Raw genomic sequence first — 27480 nt, 5'->3', positions numbered from 1 at the left:
TCTGTGAAGACAACACTGAGCTAGATGGACCAAGGGTCTGACTCAGTATATGGCACTGGCAGCTTCCTATGTTCCTATGCTCCAAAATGCAGCCTCAGCCAGGCCCACCCCCTCCGCCCATCATATGGTGAAAATGGTCTTATCAACGGAGGGCTATAGACCACCTCCAGCCTCAAAGCTGGGATGCCTCTGAGTAGCAGTTGCAGGGGAGTGACAGCAGCAGGGAGCGCATACCCTCAAGTCCTGCCTGTAGGCTTCCTGTGGCATCTGGTGGGCCACTGTGTGAAACAGGATGCTGGACTAGATGGGCCTTCTTGGACCCGATCCAGCAGGGCTGTTCTTAGGTTCTTATGTTCTTAAAACATTATGGGACTACCTTGTAGTGTTGTTGTAAGATGGCCAAAATGAGGTCCACAAAGTGCTTCGAATGGTCACAAAGTATGCTATATGTGTCAAGAATTATTCTTTGATAACTTGGATAAAGAAGCAGCTGCCCATGATAGTTATATTTAGTCATGATAGTTATATTTATTTATGTAACCAGTATATTTATTTATTTATTCATTTGTTTATTATTTATGTTCTTACACCACCCTTTGTCCTCTGGTCCATGGGTGGTGAACAACAAATAAAAACAACAGACTAATTTAAGAAATCATTAAGAAATACAACTAAAAACCATCAAACACAGAAAGCCAGAGGCAGCTACTCAGTGGCTCAAGGTCTGAGTGAAAAGGGAGCTACCTAGCTGCTTCGGAAAGGCTGGGAGTGGGGGAGCCACACGGATCTCATCTGAGAAATCCTGGGGGCAATCACCGGGAAGGCCCTGCGGTCCTGCATGCTTGACAAATTAATCTCAGCAGGTGTCACTGTGGAGGTTAGCCCTCTTGGCTGACCTAGTTAGGTGGATAGATTCTGCCAGGAGCAAGCTGTCTACACCACCCTTCAAATAAAAATGTCCTGGGTGGCTTGTAATCAAATGCAAAACAACAGCACCACAATAAAATCCAGGCAGTAAAAAACAAACAGAATGTAGCAAAACAGCAGATAAATAGAACCTCCCTGTTCAGAGGCAGTCTAACTCTGAATATCAGCTTTTGGGAGCAAAGAACAGTGGAAGTATGTTGCCATTGGGCCCAGATGCACGTGGCTGACCACTGCTGGAAACAGAATGCTGGGCTAGATATGTCATTTGGATCTGATCCACCAGCGATCTTCTCATGGCCAAGCATAAAATCCATGTTTCTCCACTTGGGAGATTATACTTGCAGGGAAAGGAGAGTGGTTTTTATGTCTGCTGTGACCACTTGTAAAGAATGTCAGAATGCAACACTGATGTGAAATGCTTCACATGTCACAACATGCTGGTATGGGAGAAGGCACTTTCATGTAGGAACCGTCTGTGACATGCATGTAGATGAAATGCATGCATGTGTGTTTGCCCCATGCTCAGAAGGATTGACCATAACATCTTAGCACATGTACATCCTATATACATACACATGTGGGAGAGAATCAGACATGAGATGAACATAGAAACATTGGACGCTGCCATATACTGAGTCAGACCCTTGGTCATTCTAGCTCAGTATTGTCTACACAAACTGGCAGAAGATTCTGCAAGGTTGCAGGCAGGAGTCTCTCTCAGTCCTATCCTGCAGATGCCAGGGAGGGAACCTGGTACCCTCTGCATGCGAGTAGGCAGGTGCTCTTCCCTGGTTGGGAACCACTGTCCTAAGGGGGATATCTTACAATGCTCATGCATTTATTCTCCCATTCAAATGCGGATCAGGGCAGACCCTGCTTATCAAAGGGGACAATTCATGCTTGCTACCCCAAGACCAGCTCTCCTCCCATAGTCTACATGACCTGTTACATCCTGCTTCCTACGCAGAAGAGCTTTGCATGTAGAAAGATGAAGACTACACGGAGGGGCCCCCTCAAGTGAGTCAATATGCAGAAGAGGAATTAAAACACAGCTCTGGCAGGGGGAGAAGCTGGAAGAGAAAGGGATCTATCCGTTCTGGTGCGTGTGCAGAGTGCAGTGTTGCCCTTCCCCATAATTTCCCTTGGGCATTCCTGTGTTGGATGAGGCACCCCTGTGGATGTTCCCAAAGGAAAAAGGGAGGCCAGTGTCCTTTGGTTTGTTGTGCAGGTGTGGGGCGGGGGGGGGGCTGGTTTTTTGGCTAGTGATGGGAAAAGAGGTTCTGGGGCTCCAACTGATGCACCTGGGGTGGGTCCAGTGAAGTGTCTCCTTCGATGACGGGCAGTGCTGTCTGTCCCGCTGCCCTCTGTGCACCCCGACGACTCGCCATTGTCTGTGGGTCTTTGGGCTTCCTGGGGAAAGATGTTGGAGGTCATTCCCTCCAGGGTCTGCGATCTGGAGAGGCCGCCTTATTATGCCACACAGCCATTGAAGGGTGGCCTGTCTAACACACACACACACACGCCTCCTCCTCCTGCGCTCCCTGGTTGCTTCTCTTTCTAGGTCACGCTTTGCAGTCCGCCAAGGGCAAAAAAGAGCCAGAGGAGAAGCCGCCGTCTGTCTCTTAATGTTCCGTTTGTCGAAACGCATCAGCCGGAGAACACGCTGAGCGCCCGCCCCGCCGCGGCAGATCAGCTGGCAAGGCGGCCTCCCCCACCGGGACCCCCAAGTCCAGCCCTAGACCCAAGGGAGCATCCTCCCAGCCCCAGGGCAAGCCAGCATGTGCCGGAGCAAGGAAGATGCGCGCCCGTGACACGGGCAAATGAGCTTCCCTGCACAGCTGAGCAAATCCAGTTTGGCGACCAAGTCTAGGCTGCCCCCTTGCTGATGCCCTGGGGGGCCGGGGGCGGGGGACAGCTAATGGATTTCCAGCCGGGCGTGGGAGCAGAGCACATGCTGGGCTCCCCCTCCCTCCCGGCAGGCAGAAAGGGCAGGGAGGGAAATTCCCCAGGTAAGTGTAAACAGGAAGTTGTGCAAGGAGGTTACCTGAGAGCCCTCGGGTCAGCTGCTAAGTCGAACAACACACACACACACACGCCTGCAGTGCACAGTCGCGAGCAGCTCATTCGAGAAGGGAGAGGCAAACTCCGGCGGCCGGCTGCGGTGCTGGCTCTTCTCGAGAATCCGAGCTCCGCACCTGGAACAGGTAAAGTCCCAGCCGGCTGTGGCTCCCTGATCACCCCGCTTGCAGATTTCGGTCCGGACTGGAAAAGCGGGGCGAGCGAGGGAGTCTTTCCCAGCTCTTTTCATTTGCCCGCAGCCAAGTGGCTTTTCCTTTGGAGGCTACTACGTCTCCTTCCCGGCTGGGGCCTCGACAGCGGTGTGGCAGGCGAAAATTCAACAGGTAGGGTGGCGGTCTTGTCATTGGTGGGGGCATAAGGAGGCCAAGCAGCTGACTCGGCTCTCAGTGGCCGTGTGTGTGTGCTTCGTATGCAGAGGAGGGTCCCGTCCCACAGTTGAGCCTAACCTTTCCCAGTTAATAAGGCTTGCAAGTCGTGCAGCTAGAAAGGAACTTTCTCTGCCCCAGAACCCGGAGAGGAGCTGCCGCCGCTGCCTAATCAGAGCAGGCAGTACTGGGTGACACGGACCAGTGTCTGGTTTGTTATATGGCCGGCCTAGATGAAGCCCTGCTAACTGGGCAAAGAGACTTTAAGTGGTGATTCTCCTATACTTAGCAGGGGGGGGAGCAACTGGCCCTCTCCATCCCCAGCACAGCATCCCTCCGGTGGCTCTTGCTGGGAACTATCTTATGTTTCTTGTTTTAGATCGTGAGCCCTTTGGGGACAGGGGACCATCTTATTTATGCTTTATTTATTTTTCTATGTAAACTGCATTGAGACCTTTGTTGAAGAGCAGTATATAAATATTTGTAGCAGTAGATGTTCCACTCCGTGGAGTTCTCTTTCCATGGCCCAGACCAAGGAGTCCCAAACTTGGGTCTCCAGATGTTGCAATCCGTGATGGGAGCTGTAGTCCAGCAAGACCTTGGTACTCAAGGCTGGGATTGGGAGGCAGGGGTGTAGCTAGGGGAGAGGGGACCCATGTTTGCCCTTCTCCCAGAGGCCCCGTGGAGTGTGGGAAATAATGAATAAAATGGGGCCTTCAGGAGATGGGGGGGCACCCTCAGGAGCTGCCCCCCCCCGAGCCAGGGGGCCTGAGTTCTTTGAACCCATTTGCTCAATTATAGCTACACCCCTCTGATGGGAGGATGCTGCCATCTTCCCTTCTAGCCTCAGCCTCCCACTCTGTGTGCTGGAAGAAAGACCTGCCTTCTCCCTGAGGCTGGGTATCCTCTGAGCTTATATACCCTTCTCTGTGGCCGCCCCTCTTCTTTGGAACACTCTTCTCCCCCCTCCAATTAGTTCAGCCCCCTCCCTGGCTGCTTTTAAGGCCCTTCTTAAGACACACCTGTTTCACCAGGCATTTGCCCTTTAATAATTTTTGTTTTAATTGATTGATGTTGGTATTTCTGTTGTTCACTGCCTAGAAGGATTCTCAACATTGGGTCCCCAAATGTTATTGGACTTCAACTCCCAGAATCCCCAGCCCCAGTGGCCTTTGGTTGGGGATTCTGGGAGGTGAAGTCCAATAACATCTGGGGACCCAGTGTTGAGAATCTCTGGCCTAGAGTCTTTGGAGGAGGCGGTATGTAAGAAGTTTCAATAAATATATATTTTTTAAAAAACCCAAATAGAAGATGACTCTGAATTTGAAATGACCCCTTTAAAAATACAAATCGAATCCAGGTTATACCTTTATTTACCCAAGAGGAAGAGAAATGAAGATGACACCCCCAGTTTGTAAAATTAAAGAACTTGGGGGGGGAGGGAGGACTTGTCTTGGATTTGGGTAAATACAAGAGCTGGTGGGATGCCAGCTTCCTTGCTTGGGGACTGCCACTTGGGGCTGAATTCTGAAATCCTCAAGAATCTAGTGAGGTGTTTCAAAATAGAAAGTGGTAGGGTATCTAAAGGTGAGCATGTCTTATCCTAAACCAGGGTTTCTTAACCTTGGGCCCCCAGATGTTGTTGGACTACAACCCCCAGAATCCCCAGACATGGCCTTTGTGGCTGGGGATTCTGGGAGTTGTAGTCCAACAACATCTGGGCGCCCAAGGTTAAGAAACCCTGTCTAAACTATTAGGAACTGCAGTTTGCAAAGACATAAATGTGCAGAATTCCTCTGCTGGGTGGACCACGAATGACGACTTGCACAAGTGACTTGTTTGGATGGCTTGCTCTCTTCCTTCTCTTTGTCTGATAAATACTGCCAGCGGTGCCATTTGTCCCTTTGAAGTGAGAGCAGAAGGCTCCAGGTGAATTTTATGTGTGGTTTCGAATGTAGTTGTTGAATGTTCCTGAAAGATGCCGGGTGCTTTGAGAAGGCAAGCAGGTTTGGTTCTTGGGGTTTTTCACCACTTCCCAGGCGGCGCAGCTTGGTTCATTTCCTTGAGCTATCGGGGTTGTTTTATTAAAGCATTTTCTGGAACTGGGCAAGAGGTTCTGACATGACACAGCTTTGATGGCTCTCTGCTGTTGTGTGCACCACACTATAATTGGGATGGGGCAAGTTAATACTGGGGAGTGAATTGGGGGCTGCTGCATGAGGCTGTTAGGATTGCATCGTCATTGCTGTGGAGTTTAAGCCAGGAGTTCTCAGCCTTGGGTCCCCAGATGTTGCTGGACTACAACTCCCAAGGGCCATTGTGGCTAGGGGTGATGGGAGTTGTAGTCCAACAACATATGGGGTCCCAAGGCTGCCTTAAGGGGAAGCAGCAGCAGCAGGAACTGTAGCTGATTTTTCCTGAAGAGGGTGGAGCACCCGGCCCCCAGTGCCGGGTTAGTGACAAGGAGGGTCTGGCAGAGGACCAGCTTTGGATTTGCAAAGAGCCATCCTGGCAGACAGCCAGACCAGGGAGGGATGTTTACAGATGCGCCCAGAGCTGCAGGATTGGTCATTCTGCCTCAGTTGCACAAGCACACACATGTCTGTGTCACAATGTCTGCGCACCACACATCCAGAATAGGGATCCAGCAGGGGTTGCCAACCTCTGTTCCTCCAGATGTTGCTGGACTACAACCCCCATCATCCCCAGTCAGTGGCTGGGGATGATGGGAATTGTAGTCCAGCAACGTCTGGAGGAACACAGTTTGGGAACCTCTGAAATATAGAGTAGTCAACAAGGATGTGGTTCTGGATAAGGTTGGCAGGTCTCCCGAGACTGGGTGGGGATGCACAGCCTGGGAGCAAAGGGGCAGATCCAGATGAGCTGGGGCTGGTGGGGACAGAGGATGGCAGATTGGGGTAGATCTTGGCTGTGCCCAGTGCCTCGGGACTGTAGCCTGATGGGAGGCTGAGTAGATGGCATATGCTCTCAAGCCAAGCAGAACTTCCCCATCCCCTTTGATTCTGCCCCACTGACAATGACACTGCCTGAGCTTTTACTACTCCTTCCCCTGGGGACCTTGACAAGGAGGCTGAAATAGTCAGCCCTGGAGTGAACACCTTCCCCTCTCGGGCTGAAATGCCAGCCCATTGACTGATCAGAGACTGCCAACTGTGATAGAGGTGGGCAACTGTTGTTGGACTACAACTCCCTGCATCCACTGCTGCAATAAAATTCAGCAGGGTGATGGGAGTTGTAGTAGTCCAGCAACAGCTAAAGAGACTCCTCTGACCTATCATTTGACCAGAGTGAAAGACTCTCAAAGATCCCAAAGAGAGCCAGTGTGGTGTAGTGGTTAGAGTGCTGAACTAGGACCAGGGAGACTCGAGTTCAAATCCCCATTTAACCTTATGATACTTGCTGGGTGACTCTGGGCTAGTCACTTCTCTTTCAGCCTACCCTACTTCACAGGGTTGTTGTGGGGAAAAACCTAAGTATGTAGTACACCGCTCTGGGCTCCTTGGAGGAAGAGCGGGATATAGAATGTAAATGTAAATAAAATCCTTGGAGGCCAAGAAGGCCCTGGTGTAGGTTCTTATGGCCTCCCCTGTTAAGTACATCATCCTGGTGGCATCTGATAGCATCCTTCCTTCCCGCCCCCAACCTGCAGGAGGTAGAACTCACTCCCCTCCCCTCCCTCACATCCTCTTTTTTGCTGACAAAATGATCATCCTTTCTTTTCTCTGAAATCTCACTGCACCACCCTAAGCATGTTTGCTTGGAAAGCTCAGCCTAGTTATCTGTCTGAAGCCCAAGTCTCTGCTTCCTTTTGGGAATATCCGAAGAGCCAAAGGCCGATCTAGCACAGCATGCTAAGGTCAGATGCCTTTGGGAAGCTCCCAACAGGGCCTGAAGACAAGACTCCCGCCCCCGTTGCTTGCCCCCAACATCTGGCATTCAGTGGTATACTGCCTCTGAACATGGAAGTTCTACTGAATGGTCATGACTAATAGTCATGGCCCAATTAATTTGCCTCTGATTCTTTTCTAAAGTCACCCTCTGCCTGCTTCCTTAGCAGCTCTCTCTTCCTACAACCAGCTCTTTCTTTCCCTTGAGATGTCAAACTGCAATCTCTCTCTCTCTCTCTCTCTCTCTCTCTCTCTCTCTCTCACACACACACACACACACACACACTCCAGAACACTTCAGAAAGGAACACTCAGACTGAGCAGCTGGGTGCTCATTTAAACCCCAGTTATAGATTAATAGGCTTTGTTTTCTGAAGACAGGAATTTGTGTTTTTCCTGGCATAGAAGCCAGATGGGTTTCCCCTCCTTCATTTTTGCCCAAAGGGAGCTGGGTTAGAAATAGGAACTGCTCTGGGAAAGCCAGGTCATGAAGTGGAGTGAGGAAAGTATGCTAAAACCCACTGGAGACCAAGGAACATGGCAAACATTCCTTTGGGCAGCTGTTTTGGTGGTTACCTGTGTTGTTTTTTGGCCTTGGAAGATTTATTGGTCTGTAGTTGTGAGTTCTCCAGAACTGGCCTGGGGTCTTCAGGAACAACCGGCATCGGCACAGTGGGGGAATGCTTGACTAACAAGCCAGTTCGAATCCCCACTGGTATGAAACACCTATATTGGGCAGCAGCAGCAATATAGGAAGATGCTGAAAGGCATCATCTCATACTGTGCAGGAGGCGGCAATGGTAAACCCCTCCTGTATTCTACCAAAGAAAAGCCACAGGGCTCTGTGGGTGCCAGGAGTCGGAATTGACTTGACGGCACGCTTTACCTTTACCTGGAAGCAAGCCTGCAGATTTGAATGGCTTGTGCTAATGGAAAATACTGGGGTGGGGGCAGAATCTCCAGGAAGAGCTTCAGTTCAAGTTGGCAACCGTATCGCAATCATGTCTGACAACAGCAAAACTTCTCGAGGGGGACAGCCAGAAGGTTTTTGGTGGCTCCAGGGCAGAATGCAAAGATTAAAGTTGAGAGCATTGAGCATTTGGGACTGTGTAAAGGGAAAGTTGTGCCCTTGAATCGGTGTCTGTGGTTGTGCTGTGGTTGTCTTTGGTAGAATGCAGGCGGGGTTTCCCATTGCCTCTTCCCACGCAGTATGAGATGATGCCTTTCAGCACCTTCCTGTATCGCTGCTGCCCAAGCTTCACTACTGAGATATTATAAATGATGCCTCACAGTTATAACTGAAGGAGCTTATCTATTGCTCTTAATAATAATAATGACTTGTTTTCAGGGCACAGCTTCCTTCCTTCCCATTTCTGTCCCTCCAAGGAGTCCAGAGCTGTGTTCATGGTTATGTTCTCAAAACAATCTTGTGAGGTAGGTTAGCCTTAGAGAGAAATAACAGTCCCAGAGTCAACCAGGGTGTTCCATGGCCAAACAGGGACTAGAACTTGAGTCTCCTTGGTCCTAGTCCAACACTCTAACCACTACCCCACACGGCTCTCAACTAGAGAAGATAGTGGGAGATCCATAACTGCATCTCTCAGGTTTTCTTTAAATGGAATTTGGGTGTGCGTGTAGATAGATTCAGGTCAGTGCTGTCCGCGGCCTTGGAGGGGACTTTTCCCTCTTTCCCCACATGCTGGTTTCCTGAGTGGCCCCTGCTTCTAGTGCGGCGATTGACTCCTCAGGATGAGTCAAAGCTAGATTTCAGGGCAACCTGTGTGCCAATATCTCCTCACTGATCAACCTGAGCAGCCCCAGGGTTCCCTAGCATTTGAAGCCTACCGTTTAAAAGCCCCTGTCCCATGTGATCCTCACAACAATCTTCTGAGGTCGGTTAGGCTGAACAACTGTGACCTGCGCATGGCCAACCAGTGAACCTCATGGCTGAACAGACTGTGCCAGTGCAGGGTCAACATTCGATGTAATTCATCACAAGGACTCTTTCAATCCCAATGATGGCAGGAAAGCAGGGCATATCAAATCGAATTAATAATAATAATAATATCTAAAGAAGGGTTGTGGGTGTGGGGAGAGCATTCATACCAAATCCTGCCGGCTGGGTTTTTTTAACCAAAAGAAAAAGGCTCATCCCGAGATTGGCCCTCTGCACTTGGTGGAAATGTTGGTGTGTGCAGCACATTAGCTGGGAGTCGGAGGGTCATCACTGTCTGCCTCTGAATGTCTGCATGTCCCCAGAACGGGCTGAAAGACACTCTTTTGTATTGTGAGATACTCTCTTGCACAGATATTTCTGACTCCTGTCCCCCCCCTCCTTGATTTATACAAATATGAATATGCCACCTTTCTGCCCTGGCAGACTGGACCACCCGAGATGGTTTACAGTAAAGTAAAACACATTACATAAAACAAAAACCAAAAACCAGCAGATGAAGTCACAATTTAACATCAGAGAAGGGCCAGAGAAAATAATCAATGGAGGTTAAAGTCCTGCTGAAATAAAAATACAAGAAAGTCTCAGCTAAGCAGTGAAGTGCCAGTAAAAGGAGAGAATGAAATGGATCTCCCAGAGCCAGGAGTCCCGGGGGATGGGGGGCATTGCAATTGAGGGGGCCCCCTCCTGCATCCTCACCAGCTGTGCCATGGATGGCAGCAGGACACGCATGAGGGTCTCCGTCCGATCTCAATGGATGGCAAGGCTCATACAGGAGAAGCCAGTTGTTTAGGTATCCTGCATCTTCTTAGCATCAGCAGTATTTACAATAGATGTTTTGCACCCACCCTGAGCCCCTGGGATAGGGCAGGACATGAGTTTTTGTCAACGAGTAGGAGCCGGGAGGAGGCCAGATCCTGAGGCTCCCCGATTAAAGCCTGCCTTCCGGGAGGGCCCTCCACACAGGTCAGGAGAGGTTTCAGGAGAGTCTCTCTTGGTATGTTTGCAGAGGCTAAGACCAGAGGGACAGGAACTGGGTGTAGGAGCTAATCTATGGAGGCAGGAGAGTTGCTGATTATCCACTCCAAGCTGTCTCCAACACCTTCAATTGCATTTTGGGTGTGACTGCTTTCCTCCTCAGACTTATTTATTTATTTGTTTGTTTTTGCAAACACTGTATCTTCAAAGAGGATGAGGCAAGCTGCTAAATAAATCCTGAAATTATGAGATGATTTAAAAACAGCACAAAGTTAAATATAGATGTGGGGTTTAGAAAATACATGACTGTGCAAATATATCTCAGTGCACTAAGTGGCATTAAGTTGCTAGTTCTCATTGTTGCCGTTCTGCTCTGTGTCCGCCCCCCACCCCACAGATGTATCTGCTTTGTGTCAATTAATTTAGTAAAACACACTGATGCCATACACAAAAATACTAGCACAGACTAGACACCTTGCCTTTCCCCATAGGTGTCAATTCAGGAGACCCAACATGAAGGAGGGGGGTACAAGGAAATGCTCCTCAGATTAGCCCTAATCACACAGTTTAGCACATGCACATTCACATGTTAATCATGTTCTACACACACATGTAGCACAGTACATCTCCTATCTGTACCCTGCATTTGAGGGTGACTACAGCCAGGTTCACTTTTTAAAGTCAACGCACGTACAGGCATTCACACAAACACATGCACATATATATCAAGACCTGTATGCATGTACAACACAATGTCTGGATAGAGAGAAATTATTCTCCCTCTCACATAGCACTAGAACCTGGGGTCATCCCATGAAACTGATTGCCTGTAAAATCTAGGAAATCTAGGAAATCTACGGCCAGCAAACAGGAAGTCTAGGACCAGCAAACAGAAGTATCTTTGCACACAATGCATAATCAACTTGTGGAATTCTCTGCCACAAGATGTGGTGACAGCCAACAACCTGGATGGTTTTAAGAGGGGTTTGGATAATTTCATAGAGGAGAGATCTATCAAAGGCTACTAGTCGGAGGGCTATAGGCCACCTCCAGCCTCAAAGGCAGGATGCCTCTGAGTACCAGTTGCAGGAGAATAAAAGCCGGAGAGAGGGCACGCCCTCAACTCCTGCCTGTAGGTTTCCGGCGGCATCTGGTGGGCCACTGTGTGAAACCGAAACCACGAAGCCCGTTGGACCCATGATTCCACCTGATGTCCAAAGGTGGCCACAGTTTCAATTCCATCTCAATTTTCAACCATGAGGACTAGATACTTCAGAGATGCTGGAAATCTTATGAGAGACTTTCCCTTAAGAAGTACTAGCGAAATCATTGTCTCTGTTCTGTCCCATCATTCCAGGCCTCTGCAAGTTAATTATCCCTTTCTGGAGAACACAGGCCCTTCCCACCCATGTCACAAGCCCTTCCTGGGTTCCACCAGCAACAAGTCTAACTGGTTGAGAGGCCTCAAGATGGAGGCTATTTCGAGCAGAGGCCACACATAGGAAGACAGTGAGGGCTTTTCTGTTGTAGTTCTAAACCTTTCCCAGTTCCATGAGTGCAGAATAAAGGTGAGGCTGATTCCGCCCCACTCCCTTGGATCTTATGGTTATTATACTTATAGATCACTTTTCAGAGTAACAAACACAACATTTTTTAAAAGAGAGGTTCCCATCCCAAGGAATTTGCAATCTAAAAAATTGACAATAGGAGAGACAAAAGAGAGGCAAGGAGAAGAAGGAATGAATGCAAGGAAATGCAGTTACCAGCAAAGTAAAATGTGCCGTCAAGTCGATTTCGACTCCTGGCGCTCACAGAGCCTTGTGGTTGTCTTTGGTAGAATACAGGAGGGGTTTCCCATTGCCTCCCCCCACCCCCATGCAGTATGAGATGATGCCTTCCAGCATCTTCCTATAGCACTGCTGCCCAATATAGGTATTTCCCACTAACACTTCATTTCAGATGGGATGAGGAATGAGGGTTTATGCCAAAGTTTTCATGGTGGGTTTAGAGAGAAGTGAGATAACTCAGAGAGATGTGGCCAAAACATGGCTTTTCTGAGAGGGAGTTCCAGGTCGAAGGGGCAACAAGGAAGAACAGATCCAAATTACTTAAAGAAATGGGAGTTTGGAGGCAGCTGATAAAATTGCCACCCTCCCAGGATTGGCCTGAAGTCTCCAGGAATTGGCAAGGCATCCATCTCCAGGTACCTCTTGAAAGCAAGCCTGCAGATTTTAATGCTTTTGTGTTACAAAAAATATTGCAAGCCAATATTAAGGGAGAAAAATATCCAGAAATGACAACTGTTAGAGTTGGCATCCATAGCAGCAGTGGATGGATCCTGGGGAAAGAAGGGCAGGACAATATTTGGTGGGGTGGGGGAAGCAAAGCCATGAAGACCTTAGGCCCATTCAGACGTTATTACAGTGTACACAAGGACAGTCATTCACATGTGATGCTGAAGGCAGGTACAGAAGTACACTGCCTATCTGTAGCCTGCATTTGAGGGGCCTGCATCCGGGTTCACTTTTAAAATGAACACAGGTCCAGTCGTGATGTATGAGTGTACAGACATTCTATAGTCTGAATCCGGCTCTTGAAAGGTAAAGAGAAGGTGCTGAGATGGGGTACAGTGCAGGGATTTGAGAAGACCCATCACATGAATAGCATATTTCAGCCCCGGGAGTCAAAAAGAGGTCTATGGCTGGGCCGAGGGCAAAACATTCCATCGATCCTTGCAGATAGTTTTGGGGAAGATGCTTTTGTGTGTTCTTCTCTGGATTTAGTGTGCTTGTCCTTATTTCGCCTCTCTTGCACCAATAGCTCAGCCTTTCCAGTCTCTGCTTGAACAGGACTCTGTGCTTTGCATTTTTCACCCCTGCGCTGAGGTTTGCTCTGCTGTATTTGTCTTGCCAGCGGTGTGCAGGCTGGGCTTCAGGAATGGGATGAATCATTCTGGGACATGCCTGCCTAGATGTGGTGTGGCTCCTTCCATTTCTTCTTTTAGCCTGGGATATGGTCTAACCAGAAAAAAATGTAGAAGTGTCATCATTAGGATACAGGAAACCAGCCTTTGGGGCTTCAAAAGAAATACGTAGGTAGACTGAGATCTTTCAGTTTTGACAGTAAACAGACTATGGAGATGTTTGCAAGCTCACACCACGTCATCCGAATCCAGTTCCCACCATCACTGATTAGATTTAGCCACTGGAACTCACAGACACTTTCTGGGTTTTCAGATCTAATCATTCATTGCCTTCCCACTTTCATCTGCTCAACCATGAGGACTAGAAGGTTGCTTTAGGAAAAAGGGGGAAGTGCCTATTCTCAGAATCAAAGTCCTGATCTGGGTAAGTAGCAAGGTGGCCAGATTTGCAGATGATACCAAACTCTTTCGGGTAGTGAAATCCAAAACGGATTGTGCTCCAAAAGGATCTCTCCAAACTGGGTGAGTGGTCAATAAAATGGCAAAGGAGGTTCAGTGTTGGTAAGTGTAAAGTGATGCACATTGGGATGAAAGTACTGTGGTAGTGAGCATGAATTGCCCCCTTTGCTAAGTAGGGTCCACCATGCTTTGCATCTGGAGGTGAGATTACAAGGCTGCTTACACAACTGAACACTGGTTACAATAAGTGTCCTTCCCAAGTTTGGGAGCTGTTCAAGCTCCAGATTTTCACTTGTATGTGAGCAAACAAGGTAGGAGGAGCGGGGAGTGATTAAGCTACCCACCCGCCCCCGCCAATGATCCTGCAAGGTGGTGGGAAACATGGACCGCACTCCCACAGGATCTGCACTGCTACACGCAGCACAAATCTCCGGAGGCCAGCACGATGCATCCTGGCCTCCACGTATCCCATAGTGCACTGCGTGATGAGCAGCTTAATCCGGGCTGGGCTGTCCTAGCCTAAGTTAGGCTGCTCATGAGAACAGCCTGATTGTGTGTAAGGCAGGGGTTGGGTTGGGCAGCTTTTCCATCTGCCTTGGAGAAATGCTGGGTATGGAAGCAGGAGAGGACAGCACTGTCCCACCCGGCTCCTGCTTCACACGCAATTGCTCCCCCTCCTCCTACTGAGTTGTTTGCTCACACACAAGCGGACATTGGGAGCTCACACAACTCCCAAACCTAGGTAGGACACTTGTCCTACCCAGTTTTTGATTGTGTGAATGGCCTTTACACAGGAGCACTCTAAGATATTCCCCTTAAGGGAGGGGGCCAGAGCTCCGTGAAAGGGCATCTGAGGTTTGCTGCCTGGCAGCATCTTCAGGTAGGGCTGAGAGAGACTCTGTCTCATCCAAAGCATTGAAGAGCTGCTGCCAGTCAGTGTAGACAATACTGAGCTAGATGGACCAATGGTCTGACTCAGTATAAGGCAGCTTCTTATGTCTTTCTTTCAGATTCTGGGGTCAGAAAGGCTAAAACATTTGGGGCTTTTGAGTTTTGGAAAAAAGGCAACTAAGGGAGAGGTGTGATCATGGTTTATGAAAGCACACAATGTGCTGAGAAAGTGGGTAGAGCAGGGTTCCTCAGGCCTAGTCCCCAGATGCTGTTGGACGGCAACCCCCCATCCTCCTCAGTCACCAAGGCCACTGAGGATGGGAACTGCAGTCCAACAGCTTCTGGGGACTAAGCTGGGGTGGGGAGAAGTGTTTCTCCCTGTCTCGTCATACCAGAACTGCTGCTGTATCAGGCCAAGTGCGAAGACAGCATTTGCAGCCGGATCCTGTGCATAGCTACTTGGAAGTAAGCCCCACTGAGCTCAGTGGGTCTTCCTCTATGTCCGGGGTTCCCAACCTTGGGTCCCCAGATGCTGCTGGATCCCCTCATCCCCAGCCACAGTTGCATTTAGCCATTGCTCTAAAGTCACCTTAAGTGGCACAGCGGGGAAACGCTTGACTAAGAAGCAGAAGGTTGCCAGTTCAAATCCCCGCTGGTACTATATTGGGCAGCAGTGATACAGGAAGGTGCTGAAAGGCATCATCTTATATTGTGCGGGAGGAAGCAATGGTCAACCCCTCCTGTATTCTTCCAAAAGAAAACCACAGGGCTCTGTGGGTGCCAGGAGTCGAAATCAACTCAGCGGCACAGTTTACTTTTTACCTAAGGTACATATGCACAGTCCCTCCTCCATGAACTTGTCTAACCCATATGACCTGCTCCTCAGTATAAGCCCAAAGGCTACTGGGGGAGGGAAACCCCCCAGGGATGGTTCCCAATCCCTTCTGCTCCTCGGATGCTTTCCATCCAGTTTTGTCAGAAACAGGAAGTTGGGCTTGAAGGACCTTTGGTCTCATCCAGTAAATCTCTCACCGGAGTATTTTGCTTTGGCAAGAGAGAGAACCTCCCCTGCTGCCCTATCTTATCTGATGTTCAGGAAAGTGTCTAGGCAACATCACTGGTGAGTCACACTTCTGGACATTTGGACAGCACTGGGGGGAAAGTTCTCCCTTTTTTTTTTTTAGAAAGGAAAGATGGAAAACCAAGGTCACCACCCCCACCCCCCGCTGCCCCCTGAATTTTCTTAAGCTGGATTTTGAAAGTTTTAGAAAGTTGGATTCTCACACGTCAACAACAAACAAGAGCGAAGGACTTAGGGCTTTTGACCAGGGTTAACTGGGCAGCCACAGAAGGAACCATGAATGTGGCTTTTGAGTGGAGATCGTGTTGAACAGGAGATGGTTGGTTTTGCAGTTCCCACGCCTATTTACCTTGGAGCAGAGGTGCAGATCAGCAGCATGTTGGGAACCAGAGTTGAGTATATCTAGCATAGACAGTACTGAGCTCGATGGTCTGACTCCACTCAAGGGAACTTCATACATTCAGGATGGAGAAAGAGCACTGGGAGAGTGGATTTCGGTGTACCTGAAGCAAGAATGGTAACTTCTTTGTGATTGTGAACAGGGAACTGGGGGTGGCAGTTACTCCAGATTAATTGACAGGCCAAGTAAAGCATGCAATCTTGCTGATGTTGTATTAAAAGTACCGAGGTCTTTTAGGGATGAAGAAACCCTGAAACAATGAAGACTCTCTTCTTAAGTTTCTTCAGAATAAACATAAACCATTTGGGGGGTTGGTGGTACCCATGTAATGTTATACAACTTCTGCAAGGAATTTGTGGTGTGATGACAATGCCAAGACCCTGCTTGGCCTTTGAAGCGTCCATTAAACTGCCCTGCTGATGTCATTGTCTGGGCTATGCTGAGGAGCAGACCCCCTCCCTACACACACACACACACACACAGAGAAAGAGACACACAGAGAGAGAGGCAACTGTGTGTGAGAGGTTGGGTTTTTTGTGTGTGTTTTTTTGGCGTTTTTGCAAAGTTCTGTAGTTTCCTTCATTTGTGATGAGCGTCTCCCCTTGTGAACCATTTAAGTGCTAATCCTCCCAGCTAATGAGGCATGGGAGCAGTTGCAAACTGTTTAAAATGCCTCTTTTGCTAGGATTAGGGTGGGAAAGGGTGGAGAAAAGAGGTCTCATGCTGGGTTAAAGGCCCCTGTTCTTGGCAATGCTTTTGTGGGGGCGGCATCACACATGTGAGAACTGGGGCTGATCTCTGGGACTTCCCTCAGCTCTGGCTCTTTCCAAGGTCTGGTCCATATCATTGCACCCCCAGCGACCCTTTTATCACTTCCTTGGCTTTCAAGAATAGGCTGCATTAATATAGCAGTAGAGAATGTTGGTGAGGAGGAGGAAAGCTATAATTATCCAAACATTGTAGGTAGCTGGTCCATTAGGAACAAATTCCAAAGGCACAGTAATGGAATAGCTTTATTGGGGGCCAGTTAAAATATCACAAAATAGTGAGCAAGCTTTTGAGTTCCCCCGAATTCTTAATCAGTGTCAGCAAAACTATAGGGAGGTGGGGATACAAGTTGGGGCATGATGAAGAAGCCCTAAGGCCTGAAGTTTGCATTTCAACAGCCTTTTTTTGGCATAACCTCCAGCCGGATTCTGGAGAAAAGAGCCTGCTCATCCATTTGGTATCGTCCCACTGTGGCTTTCAGAATAATCATTGCCATGGCTTTTTGTACAACCAAATTCAAATGGGTCTTAAAGTAAAGTGTGCCAGCAGTCGAGTCGGTGGTTGTCTTTGGTAGAATACAGGAGAGGTTTACCATTGCCTCCTCCCGACTGGCAAATACAATAGAACAATGAGGGCATTCACATGCATGTGCAAAACAAGGCTAAGGGAGCCCAGATTGAGCCCGATCCCAGCGGCACCACAGCAACAAGCCCGCCTATGGAGCCACTCTCCCAAAAGCGATTGCTCCCTTAACCTCCGGGGTGTTTTTTTTGGTCCGTGTGTCAGCTGCAGCTGCTGGCAGACTTCAGGAGGGGAAGCGGGGTCCCCCTAAAGCGCTACACTTGCGTGGTGCATTTTTGGAGCTCCGGGGGTAACATGTCTCGGCATCCCAACCCTCAGATTTACCAGCAGCAGCCAGTGCTCGTGTGGGCGGGCGAACCACCTGCCAGGGACGGCAGAATAAGCGTCCATCGAAGGGATCCATTTGAGGTAGAGAAGCTCTTGACGGCTTCCTCCCTGCAAACCCAGTAGCCTTTTCTTGCTGCTCGTAAGAAAGGACTCTGTGGTTTTAAAAATCTGATTTAAAGCAGGTGTGTCAATTGGTTTGGGGGGGGCACTAAAAGGAACCAATAGTGGGTCCTCGAATATCGCCCAGAGAAATGTCTTCAAGTAGTCTTGGATCTTCACCCTGTTCCCATGTACTGGAGCAGTCGGGATTTCAGCGATGGATGGGTGGGTGCCATGGACATGCTCCTCCAAATATTCCCCTTGGGAAGACTGAGGCAGAGGATTCTCCTTGAAAATACACGCAATGCAACCCAACAGCCCTTTCTTCTAGTCTGGGGAGGGGGCAGCTTGGGGCAGAGAGATGGTGCTTAATCCTTGGCCTGCCTGCTGCTTCCTCCTGCAGCTCTGCTCTTTTGACTGACACTTCTTTTTGGGGAACTGCCTTCTGAGTCACCTTGACGATAGACTTCTGACTGTGTGGTCTGGGTTGGCTTCCCCTCTCTCTATTTTGTGGGTGTCTAGCAGTCCGGCTTGGCTCACTTGCTGGAGTTCCTTGGTGTGAGCATATGAAGCTGCCTCCTGTTGAGTTGGACTACTGCTCTCTCTCTAGCCAAGTTTTGTCTGCAATGGCTGACAGAGTCTCCAAAGTCTCAGGTGGAAATTCTGGGAGCTGAGGTCCTAGCGGGTTATATCTGGGCCCTTCTGTAGACAAAGCATCTGCGCTACCACTGATTTGCACCCCCTTAGCAGTGTGCTTGCTTCATGTGTATGACACACAGTGAGCTGTGTATGGGCATGTGCACGTGCACAGCTCCCCTAGGGGTGTGTGTGTGTGTCCTTTTGCATCAGGGCCTGGACCAGATGTCCTCAGTGTGATTGCTCCATGTTTATGACACACAGTGAGTTGGGGTGTGTGTGTGTACCTGTGTGCATAGCTCCCCTAGGGGTATGTATGTGTATCTCCTCTTTTGCGTCAGTGGTTGGACTAGATGTCCTCTGAGTGCATACCAAGTGGAAAGCTTGGGGAAAGGAACCACACTGATCTTGTTGTGTATGATCCAGGTGTAGCAATGCTATGCTCCCAGCAACAACACCCCCCGCCTACTCAGTGAAGGATGGGTGCATGATCCCAGAGCTACACTCCAGTTATCTTCTACAGCATGTCAAGGGATCCCAAGAAATCTTATGCATTACATGCTGGCATCCCTAAATTGTTGCTACCACAAATGACTGTTTGGGTTGTGACGTCAGGCCTGCCCTGATGGACAACTTGGAAATGGAACCTGTGATGGTGAAAATGGATTTGGGAACGGCAAGTGAGAGAGCAACTCAGTTGTCGTCTCAATCCAGAGGTGCCTGAGTCCATTTGAGGGATGCAGGCAAGGGGAGTTTTAGATATTACACCTGTAGGCAAAGTTTCTATAGAGCTCTGTGTCTGTGAACTTAATTTCATTCATTCATTTATTTATATCATATATATAGATCGCTTGATATAGGAGCCAGCATGGTGTAGTGGTTAGAGTGCTGGACTAGGACCGGGGAGTCCCGAGCTCAAATCCCCATTCAGCCACGAGACTAGCTGGGTGACTCTGGGCCAGTCACTTCTCTCTCAACCTAACCTACTTCACAGGGTTGTTGTGAGGAGAAACCTAAGTATGTAGTACACTGCTCTGGGCTCCTTGGAGGAAGAGCGGGATATAAATGTAATAATAATAATTATATTATAAAATTGTGCCCATCTCTAGGCAGTGGGCACAATTCAAGCTGCAATATAAAAATAAACAAAACGCTGTCACAGAATAAACAAACATCTTAGCATTAATTAATTAAAAAGCCTGAGAAAACAGGTGTGTCTTGAGGGTCTTTCTAAAAGCAATTGGAGATGGAGATATACTCCTATTTTGACAGGGAGTGCATTCCAAAGCCCCAGGGCAGCCACAGAGGAGGCCCGCTGGCGGCAACTGTAACCAAACCTCCCCAAATCATCTTAACTAGCTGATCCTGCACAGAGCATCTGCGCCCCTAGTCCCCCCTCCCCTGCCACCATTTTGCTTGCCACCCCTCTTCTCACCCCTGCCACCTTCTTCCCTGCCGGTCTCAGCCGCTGTGGCCACCTGCCTGCTGGCTGTGGCCATTGCGGCCACCTGCCACAGCTGCCCGCCTGCTGGGCCCACCTGCCGTTTGCAGCTGCCCATCTACTGGGCCCGCTCACCACTTGTGGCCACTCCGGCAGGCCGCCTCCTGGGGCCGCTCGCCTGTCCACCAGTCGCCCGTCTTCTCCCCGCCTCCCCCAGCGGCCGGCCATTCACCAGGCTTCTCCCCCCGCCCCATGAGGTCCCCCGTCGCAGTGGCGGCCCATGAATGCGCCTCTGGGGGGGGGCAGCGGGAGGCACCCTTAAGAGTAAATTAATTCAGTGCCCACCTCCGCCGTCGGAGCATCTGAACGCTGCTTTGAGCCGCAACATGCTGCCAGCAGCCCCTACGGCGGGGAAGCGCCTCCGCCACTCACCTGGCCGCTAGCGGGGTCTTGGCTCCATGGAAGCCAGGTGAGAGGTGGAGGGGCTTCCCCACCGTAGGGGCTGCTGGGAGGCACGTTGCAGCTTCGAACAGCGTTCAGGTGCCGCCACAGCGGAGGTGAGCACCAAATTAATTTACTCTTAAGGGTGCCTCCAGCTGCACCCCCCCCCCCGGTGTGTTCATGGGCTGCCACTGCCCCATCAGTAACCGGCAGCTCTCGCGAGAGCTGCCACACATGAGATTGGGTGCGCCTAAGAGAATTAGATAGATAGATAGATAGATAGATAGATAGATAGATAGATAGACAGAAGGGTTCATGACAAAGAAGGCGCTCTCTTAAGTACCCTGGACCCAAGCCAGTCAGACAGGGGCATATCTAGGGGAGAGAGGGCCCGTGTTCATCCCTCTCTCTGGCGGCCCCCCAGAGTGAGGGAGATAATGAAGAAAATAGGGAGGGATGGAGCTGGAGGGCCCTCAGGAGCTGGGGGCCCGTGTTCTTTGAACCCTTTCGTTCAATTATAGCTACGCCCCTGCGGTCAGGGCTTTAGGGGTAATGAGTAGCATTTTCTATGGAAACTCATCGGCAGCCAGTGAAGTTCTTTCAAAATCGGGGTTATATGGTCCCTTTGGGTTGGTCCCCAGTGACCAATCTGGCTGCCGCATTCTGTACCAGTTGTAGACTCCTATAGTTTCTGGACAAAGGCAGCCCTACATAGAGTGCATTACGGTAGTCAAGCCTGAAGGTTACCAGCATATGTACTGTCTTAAAAGTCATTTACCACCAGAAATGGGCATAACTGACATATCAGCAGGAGTTTAGAAAAAGCGCTCCTGAGTCCTGGTCACTGCCTCAGCCTGAGATAGTTTGGGATAAAGGACCATAGGGAGCTGCCTTCTACCAAGTATGAACACTGGCCCACCTAGCTCAGTATTGTCTATACACAGACTGTCAGTGGCTTCTCCAAGGTCACAAGTAGTCTCTTTTAGCCTTATCTTGGAAATGCAAGGGAAGGAACTTGGAGCCTTCTGCTCTTTCCACAGCAGCCCCATCCCCTAAGTGGAATATCTTACAGTGCTCACACATGTAGTCTCCCATTCAAATGCAAACTAGGGTGGACCCTGCTTAGCAAAGGGGATAGTTTATGCTTGCTACCACAAGGCCAACACTCTCAAGCTACATACCTGATCTTTCAGGAGAGTGTAACCCCTAGAACAGGCTGATCTAAACCATCTCTCAGGTCTTGACCCCCCCCCCCGGTCAATCAATACCTCCATCTTATCCGGATTCAACTTCAGTTTGTTGTTCCTCATCCAGCCCATTACCACCTCCAGACAGACATTAAGGGAAGTTATGCCATTTCCGGATGAGGTTGATAGGGAAAAATAGATTTGGGTTTCATCAGCATATTAATTGATTCAAGAAAGGGTAAAACAATTATGGGATGGAGGAGAGAGCCTGAGAGTCCAGGGAGCCATCTAGCCTCCAGAATTAGCAATGTTGTCCTAGACTAGTATTTTGCAACCTTGGGTCTCCAGATGTTGGTGGAGGAAGAGCAGGATATAAAATGTAAAAAACAAACAACAACCCCCATTGTCCCCAGCAGCCACAATGGGGACCCCTGCCTTAGAGCCAGCAGGGCTCAACTTCTGTTCTTGAAAATATCTGGTCGTGTCGTCTGAGGAGTCTTAGTTGGGGGGACGGCAGTTAACGGCTGCTCCTTACGAACCAGGCGGGCGGCAGAGAAGGTGCAGTTACCTCTGCTAGTAACCGGCAGCTCCTTTTTTTCCCATCCCGCCCCTGCCGGGTGTTAAGGAGAGTCGCCCTGCCTGCAGGCTGGACATTCGTCAGGTAGAGCTACTCGGCCCGGACGAACGGCCAGCCTGCCGGCAGCGCGGCTCTCCTCAGCGCCCGGCAGGGGCGGGATGGGAGAAAGAGGAGCAAGCCACCGGCTCTCCCAGCTCCTTCTCGCCAGGCGTCCTCTGGCTCACACGCGCACCGCGGCTTCGGCTGAGCCCGGGAGAGCGCTTGTCCTTGTGGGAAGCGCGGCGCAGGTGATGCCGGGGACTCGGGGAGCGGAGGAGGAGGAGCGGGGGCCGGGCTGCGCGTCACGGGCAAGCGGAGGCTGCGCGGGCAGGCAGCCGCGTCTGTTCCCTTTCCCCGGGCTCCTCTTCTTGCCATTCGGGGACCCGCTCCTCCACGCTCCTCGGCTCCCCCCGCTCTTCCCCCACCGTTCGTGATAGGCCGAGGCTGCCGTTTGAAGCGCTGCCGGCGCTGCCGATTGGCCGCCCGGGGAGCCCCGGCGGGCGGAGGGGGGCCGGGCCCGCGCCTTGAAATAGCCGCCAGCCGCGCGCCTTCCTCCGCCGAGCAGCAGCCGTGCCCACCACGGCTGCCTTTGTCTGCGGGGAGCAGGAGGGCAGCAGCGCCGCCGCCGCCGCCGCCGGGAAGAGCCCTGCGCCGCGGGTAGGGGCCCGCCGCCGGGGCTTGCCACTGACCGCCTCCTGTGTTTCCTTCCGCGCAGCAGACAGAGCGCCCAGCCGAGGACCCCGCCGGCCCGACGACAAGGCAACCCAGCGAGACGCCGACGAAGCCGCCGCCGCCGGTTGCGCGGAGCATGCGAGCGCCGTCGGGCTCCAGCAGCGGAAGAGGCGCGCGCGGTGAGTCCAGGTGAGGCGCCGCGCTCCCGGCGGCTGCGGAGGAGCCTCCTGGTCGCCCGCCGTCATCATGCCCGTGGAGACGCTGCAGGCCAGCAGCCGCCACGCCGGGAAGCGGGGGCTCTTGGGCCCCCCGGCGGCGCCCTTCGCCTCGGCCATGCCCTTCCGCATCCTGACCAAGGGCCCCGAGTATTTCCGCCAGCCGGCGGCCAGCGGGGCGGCCCGCAAGCCCAGCGCCGTGGAGCGGCTGGAGGCGGACAAGGCCAAGTACGTCAAGAGCCAGCAGGTGGCCAGCACCAAGCAGGAGCCGGTGAAGCCCCTTTGCCTCCGGCCCCAGCCCCAGCCGCCGCCCCTCTTCGCCCCGGGGGTGCGCAGGGTGATGCTCACCCCCAGCCGCAAGGCCCCGCCGGGGGCCCGCCGGGCAGAGGGCAGCTGCAGCGGGGCCAAGGCCTCCCTCAACCTGGAGATCCTCAACAACCTGATCAACTTCTGCGACAGCCCCTTCCCCAAGCCGGAGAAGAGCCCCAAGGACCACCGGTGGCTGGCAGAGCCCCACGGCCGGACGCCGCCGGGGAGTCTCCCGGGCACCCCCAGCAAGAAGGGCCCCCTGGAAGGGATGAGCAAGCTCTCGCAGAGCTCGGCCTCCTCCAAGCCCCCCAGCACCGTCGCCGTGCGCAGGGTGGATGTCCGGCCCTGCGAGGTGCTGAGGGCCAGAGTCGGCCCGGCTATTCAGCTGACGCCTGCCCCCACCTCGCCTGCCCGCCTCCGGGTCCCGTCTGCGGCTAGTCCGCTCCACTCCCCATGCCCTTCTGGGGGGCTGCGGACGGACAGCGCTAAGCGCCAGACCCTCCTGCACCGCTCCAAGTCGGACCTGAGTGACCGCTATTCCCGGGCCACGGCCGACCTGGAGCGCTTCTTCAACTACTGCGGCCTCGACCCCGAGGACATGGGGGGCATGGAAGTGGAGCGCTTCACCCGGGCCAGCTCGGACATTGTGTCAGTCAAATTCCATAGCGTCAGCACTGCCAGCTCGGAGGGGACCCGATCCCGGCGCAGCGCCATCACCTTGGAGGAGAGGCAGGCTGAGCGCATGCCTTATGGCATCTCCATCATTGAGCGGAACGCTCGGGTGATTAAGTGGCTGTATGGACTGCGGCAAGCAAGAGAGCCCCAGAAGGTATCCAATGTATAGCAGTGCTTCTCTGGGCTCCAGCAGAAAGAGACACACTTTCCCCCTCAGTGTTTCTATGTATGTTTTGCTATTTACAATTGGAGGGAAAACTTTGCCACTGTTGCATGGTTTTGTACATGTCCCCTTGAGAAATACCTGGACTCTGTGTGGTGGTGTGATGGTGGTGGGTTACTCTGGTGTGCTATGCCTTATCCTTAATTCCTGTGGCCCTTCCAATTGCATAAGGTGAGGAAATCCACATGTAAACAAAGAGTGTTTTGACATGCACTTTCTGATGTTGCATTGGGTGCTAATGGGATTGCTCCTCAAAGTGGCCCCAGGAGTGCGAGCATGTGGGAACAACCCTGCAGAACGTATTTTTCCAGGGATAATCAGTCTAGGATGAGCAGGATCCTATATACTTGTTGGGCCCTGCTTGTCAACTTCTCCCAGGAAAAATTAAGTGGAGAGCCATGTTCACATGGGCATCTGATCATCCTGTCAGCAGTTAAGATTGCAGCAGGAGAATGCCTCTCCTTGGAATGCAGCTTAGTTGCTTTGACAGAGGCCTGTTGGATGGTGAGGAAGCACAGTTCTTGGACAAGGCTGAAGGGGGTCAGGGAGAGGACCAGAAAAGGCACTGCAGAATATGGGGGTTTGTTCGGCACCAGATTCCAGGTGCAGTCAAACTGCAAGCCAGAAGTTCCAGTTTCCAAAGACTGGATAACACCTGTTAGCGTGCTTCATCCTAGGAACCTGCTTCCAGAACAGCAGGGATCAGCTTTAGCAAAGGGAACAATGGGAGTCTTATGGCGGAGAGCTGTAAAAACCCCAGGCCTATTGTGAGACCAGCAAAGGAATGTAAGGTGTATTTCTGTGCACCCAGGAAGTTCCTGCTCGGCGCTCTGCCCAACAAATAGCCAGGCACCCGCCCAGCCTCAGTGGCATGCTGCATTGGGCATGTTCCTGATAGATGCAAAGTTGGACAGCCCCCAGAGTCTGTCCAACAAGACCAGGAGAGCTGGGTTTGTGGGAGCAGGCATGAATTGTCCCCTTTGCTAAGCAGGGCCCACCCTGGTTTGCATTTGAATGAGAAACAGGTGTGAGCACTGTAAAGTATTCCCCCTAGGGATGGGGCCACTCTGGGAAGAGAGTCTGCATGCTTGCAGACAGAAGGTTCCAGGTTCCCTCCCTAGCATCTCCAAAACAGGGCTGAGAGAGACTCCTGCCTGCACCCATGCAGAAGCTGCTGCCAGTCTGTCTAGACAATACTGAACTAGATGGACTAATAGTCTGACTCAGTAGAAGGCAGCTTCCTGTGTTCCTCGTCTGAGCTCAAGCTGTCAAAACCAAAGGGAGTTTCAATGCGGGCATAGTGAAACTATCCTTGAGAGAGCAATAGATGTCTTTGCAGCCCTGCTATAATAAGCATGCACTTCCCAAGTCTGGGGGTCAGTTATACTAGCTGCAAATATGTGCAGAGTCTGCTCCTGTCAGTCTTCTGGAAGCGAAATACCCTTTTTCCAGAGGGTTGTGGTGTGGGGAAGCTTTGGGGAGAACCTTCTGGCAGACAACTTGATGGAAAGCATAACAGCCATCTTTACATCAGAGAAGACCCATTGTAGTCAGTGGGATTACCAGCCACATTGACACACACAATGCTCTTGATTCTGCAGACCTCTACAGTGAAAAATGGTAGGCTGTGTGGAAATGCAACGACCAATTAAGTTAAACCACCAGTCCTCCTGACTCATTTAAGGAAATCAAGGTTACTTTTGGCTGTGGTTTGGAAAATGGCTTGAAGGTCTCTTCCCCTCCCATCTGCAACCAGGCAGTAAGGAGCAGAGTGGTGTACAATCAGTGCCCTATGTGTTGTGGGGATTCTGGGTCTGGCCTGCACTTCGGAAGATGCAGCTGGTGGCTCTGTTGCTGCTCTGACTCTGTTCCCAAACTCAGAAATGTTGCCGAGTGCTTTCTGCCTCTCAAAACCTCTTTGTTTTACTTTTCCTTTCCCTGCAACTCCGCGTCCTCCTCTCTGGCTGTTTCACGTTTGATCAAGGTGGCTCAGGGGTTCCCAACCTGAGGTCCCCAGATGGACTACAACTCCCACCACCCCCAAGCTTGTGAACCCCTGAGCTGAATAATCGCTTGGCATGAGCGGCAAGCTTCGGAAGTGCCCTCTTGATATTTTAGAAGTCAGTTCTGCTTTGGACAGGGCTGCATCCATCACATGGCCCCTTGTGGGCTGGTGTTGGCCTGCCATTGTCTCAGTCTTGTTTTCTTTATTACCGTGGGATTTTCTTTTGAGGAGGAGTCAGTGGTTGGCAATCTCTCTGACTACAGAGTCTCCCCTGGTGTCATGAATGACTGTATCATTCCTTTCCTGCGGCTTTGAGGAAGCTGGAAGAGAACGGGTGATTAAACTTCCCCCAAGTTACAACCAAAGCAAATGGGATATATTCCCTCCCCAAGTCCCAGTGCAGAAAATGCCAGTCACCAGTGGATTTATACAGGTTCTGTGATCCTTTGAAAAGAACAGGACTTTTGGAAGGGTTTTGCTCTGATGTTTAGCTGTGCGGATGTAGGAGACAGCTCTGTAGGGCAGCCCAGACTTTTGGGGTTTGTGTGTGTGTGTGTGTGTGCGCGCGTGTGTGCAGCTCCCCACTTTCTGTCCCCAAACTCAAGTCCCCACCAGTGTTCCCTCTAATAGGGATTCCCAGATGTTGACTACAACTCCCAGAATCCCCAGCTGCAATGCCTTTTGGGGATTATGGGAGTCGCAGTCAACAACATCTGGGAATCCGTTAGATGGAACACTGGTCTCTACCCCCCTTTGCATTAAAAATGCCCAATCCTATTATTTATAAAGTTTCTTTAAATTTTTGTCCACATATTTGTACCTACTTGTGCTGACGTTTGTCCAACCCCCAACAAGGGAAGGGGGGAAAGGAAGACCCTGCCAACTTATTTGTATTAAAGTCTTGTTCTTTGAAGAATGTTCTGTGCCTCCTCTCTCTTTCTGCCTCTCTCTTTCAGTCAAACAGAAATGCAGTTGAATGCCTGTAACCCCAGCAGGAAGAGTGTGTTGGGAGCGATTTGTTGTGGAAGGATGCTTTTGCATTCAAAAATAAACTCTCTTTGCAAGAGGGAGGGTGGTGATTCTGCAGCCAGACCACACAGATGGGATTCAGTAAACAAAGTGGGGTTAAGTGGTAGGGTTTGGAGAAGGGCTGCCCTACAGTTACCTATCTTTACTCTGGGGAAATTTTTTAAAAAACCACATAGCCAGGCTTTATCTCTGTTACTGAGTAGTTCTGTTGTCGTTTTTAGCTTTTGCCAGCCCTTTGCAGTTTGATTCTAAAATAGTGGGCTGTAGCTGTGCCTTTATGCATTGCACAT

General features: G+C 51.0%; 1 protein-coding gene across 3 annotated transcripts; it reads left to right on the top strand.

The window, feature by feature from the left end:
- The first annotated feature begins 2695 nt into the window (after positions 1–2695).
- Positions 2696–27077, top strand: FAM110A (family with sequence similarity 110 member A). Of its 3 annotated transcripts, none has more exons than XM_053250228.1 (2): positions 2696–2936; positions 22778–27077. In XM_053250228.1, exon 2 carries the CDS (start codon positions 22981–22983, stop codon positions 24100–24102), a length of 1122 nt encoding a protein of 373 aa, XP_053106203.1. In that variant the 5' UTR covers positions 2696–2936; positions 22778–22980; the 3' UTR covers positions 24103–27077. The 3 variants fall into 3 exon arrangements, with proteins under 3 accessions (XP_053106203.1, XP_053106202.1, XP_053106200.1); XM_053250227.1 differs by lacking the exon at positions 2696–2936 and adding an exon at positions 2974–3131; XM_053250225.1 differs by lacking the exon at positions 2696–2936 and adding an exon at positions 22184–22310.
- Positions 27078–27480: the final 403 nt, after the last annotated feature.

This window comes from Hemicordylus capensis, chromosome 4 (assembly GCF_027244095.1).
Source record: "Hemicordylus capensis ecotype Gifberg chromosome 4, rHemCap1.1.pri, whole genome shotgun sequence".
NCBI classification, from domain to species: Eukaryota; Metazoa; Chordata; class Lepidosauria; order Squamata; family Cordylidae; genus Hemicordylus; species Hemicordylus capensis.
The sequence above is the reverse complement of the archived record's forward strand: the minus strand, read 5'-3'. Positions and strand labels throughout refer to the sequence as shown.

Excerpts from the sequence above, each read along its gene's own strand:
- FAM110A (XM_053250228.1), top strand. The coding sequence starts at position 22,981 with ATGCCCGTGGAGACGCTGCAGGCCAGCAGCCGCCACGCCGGGAAGCGG.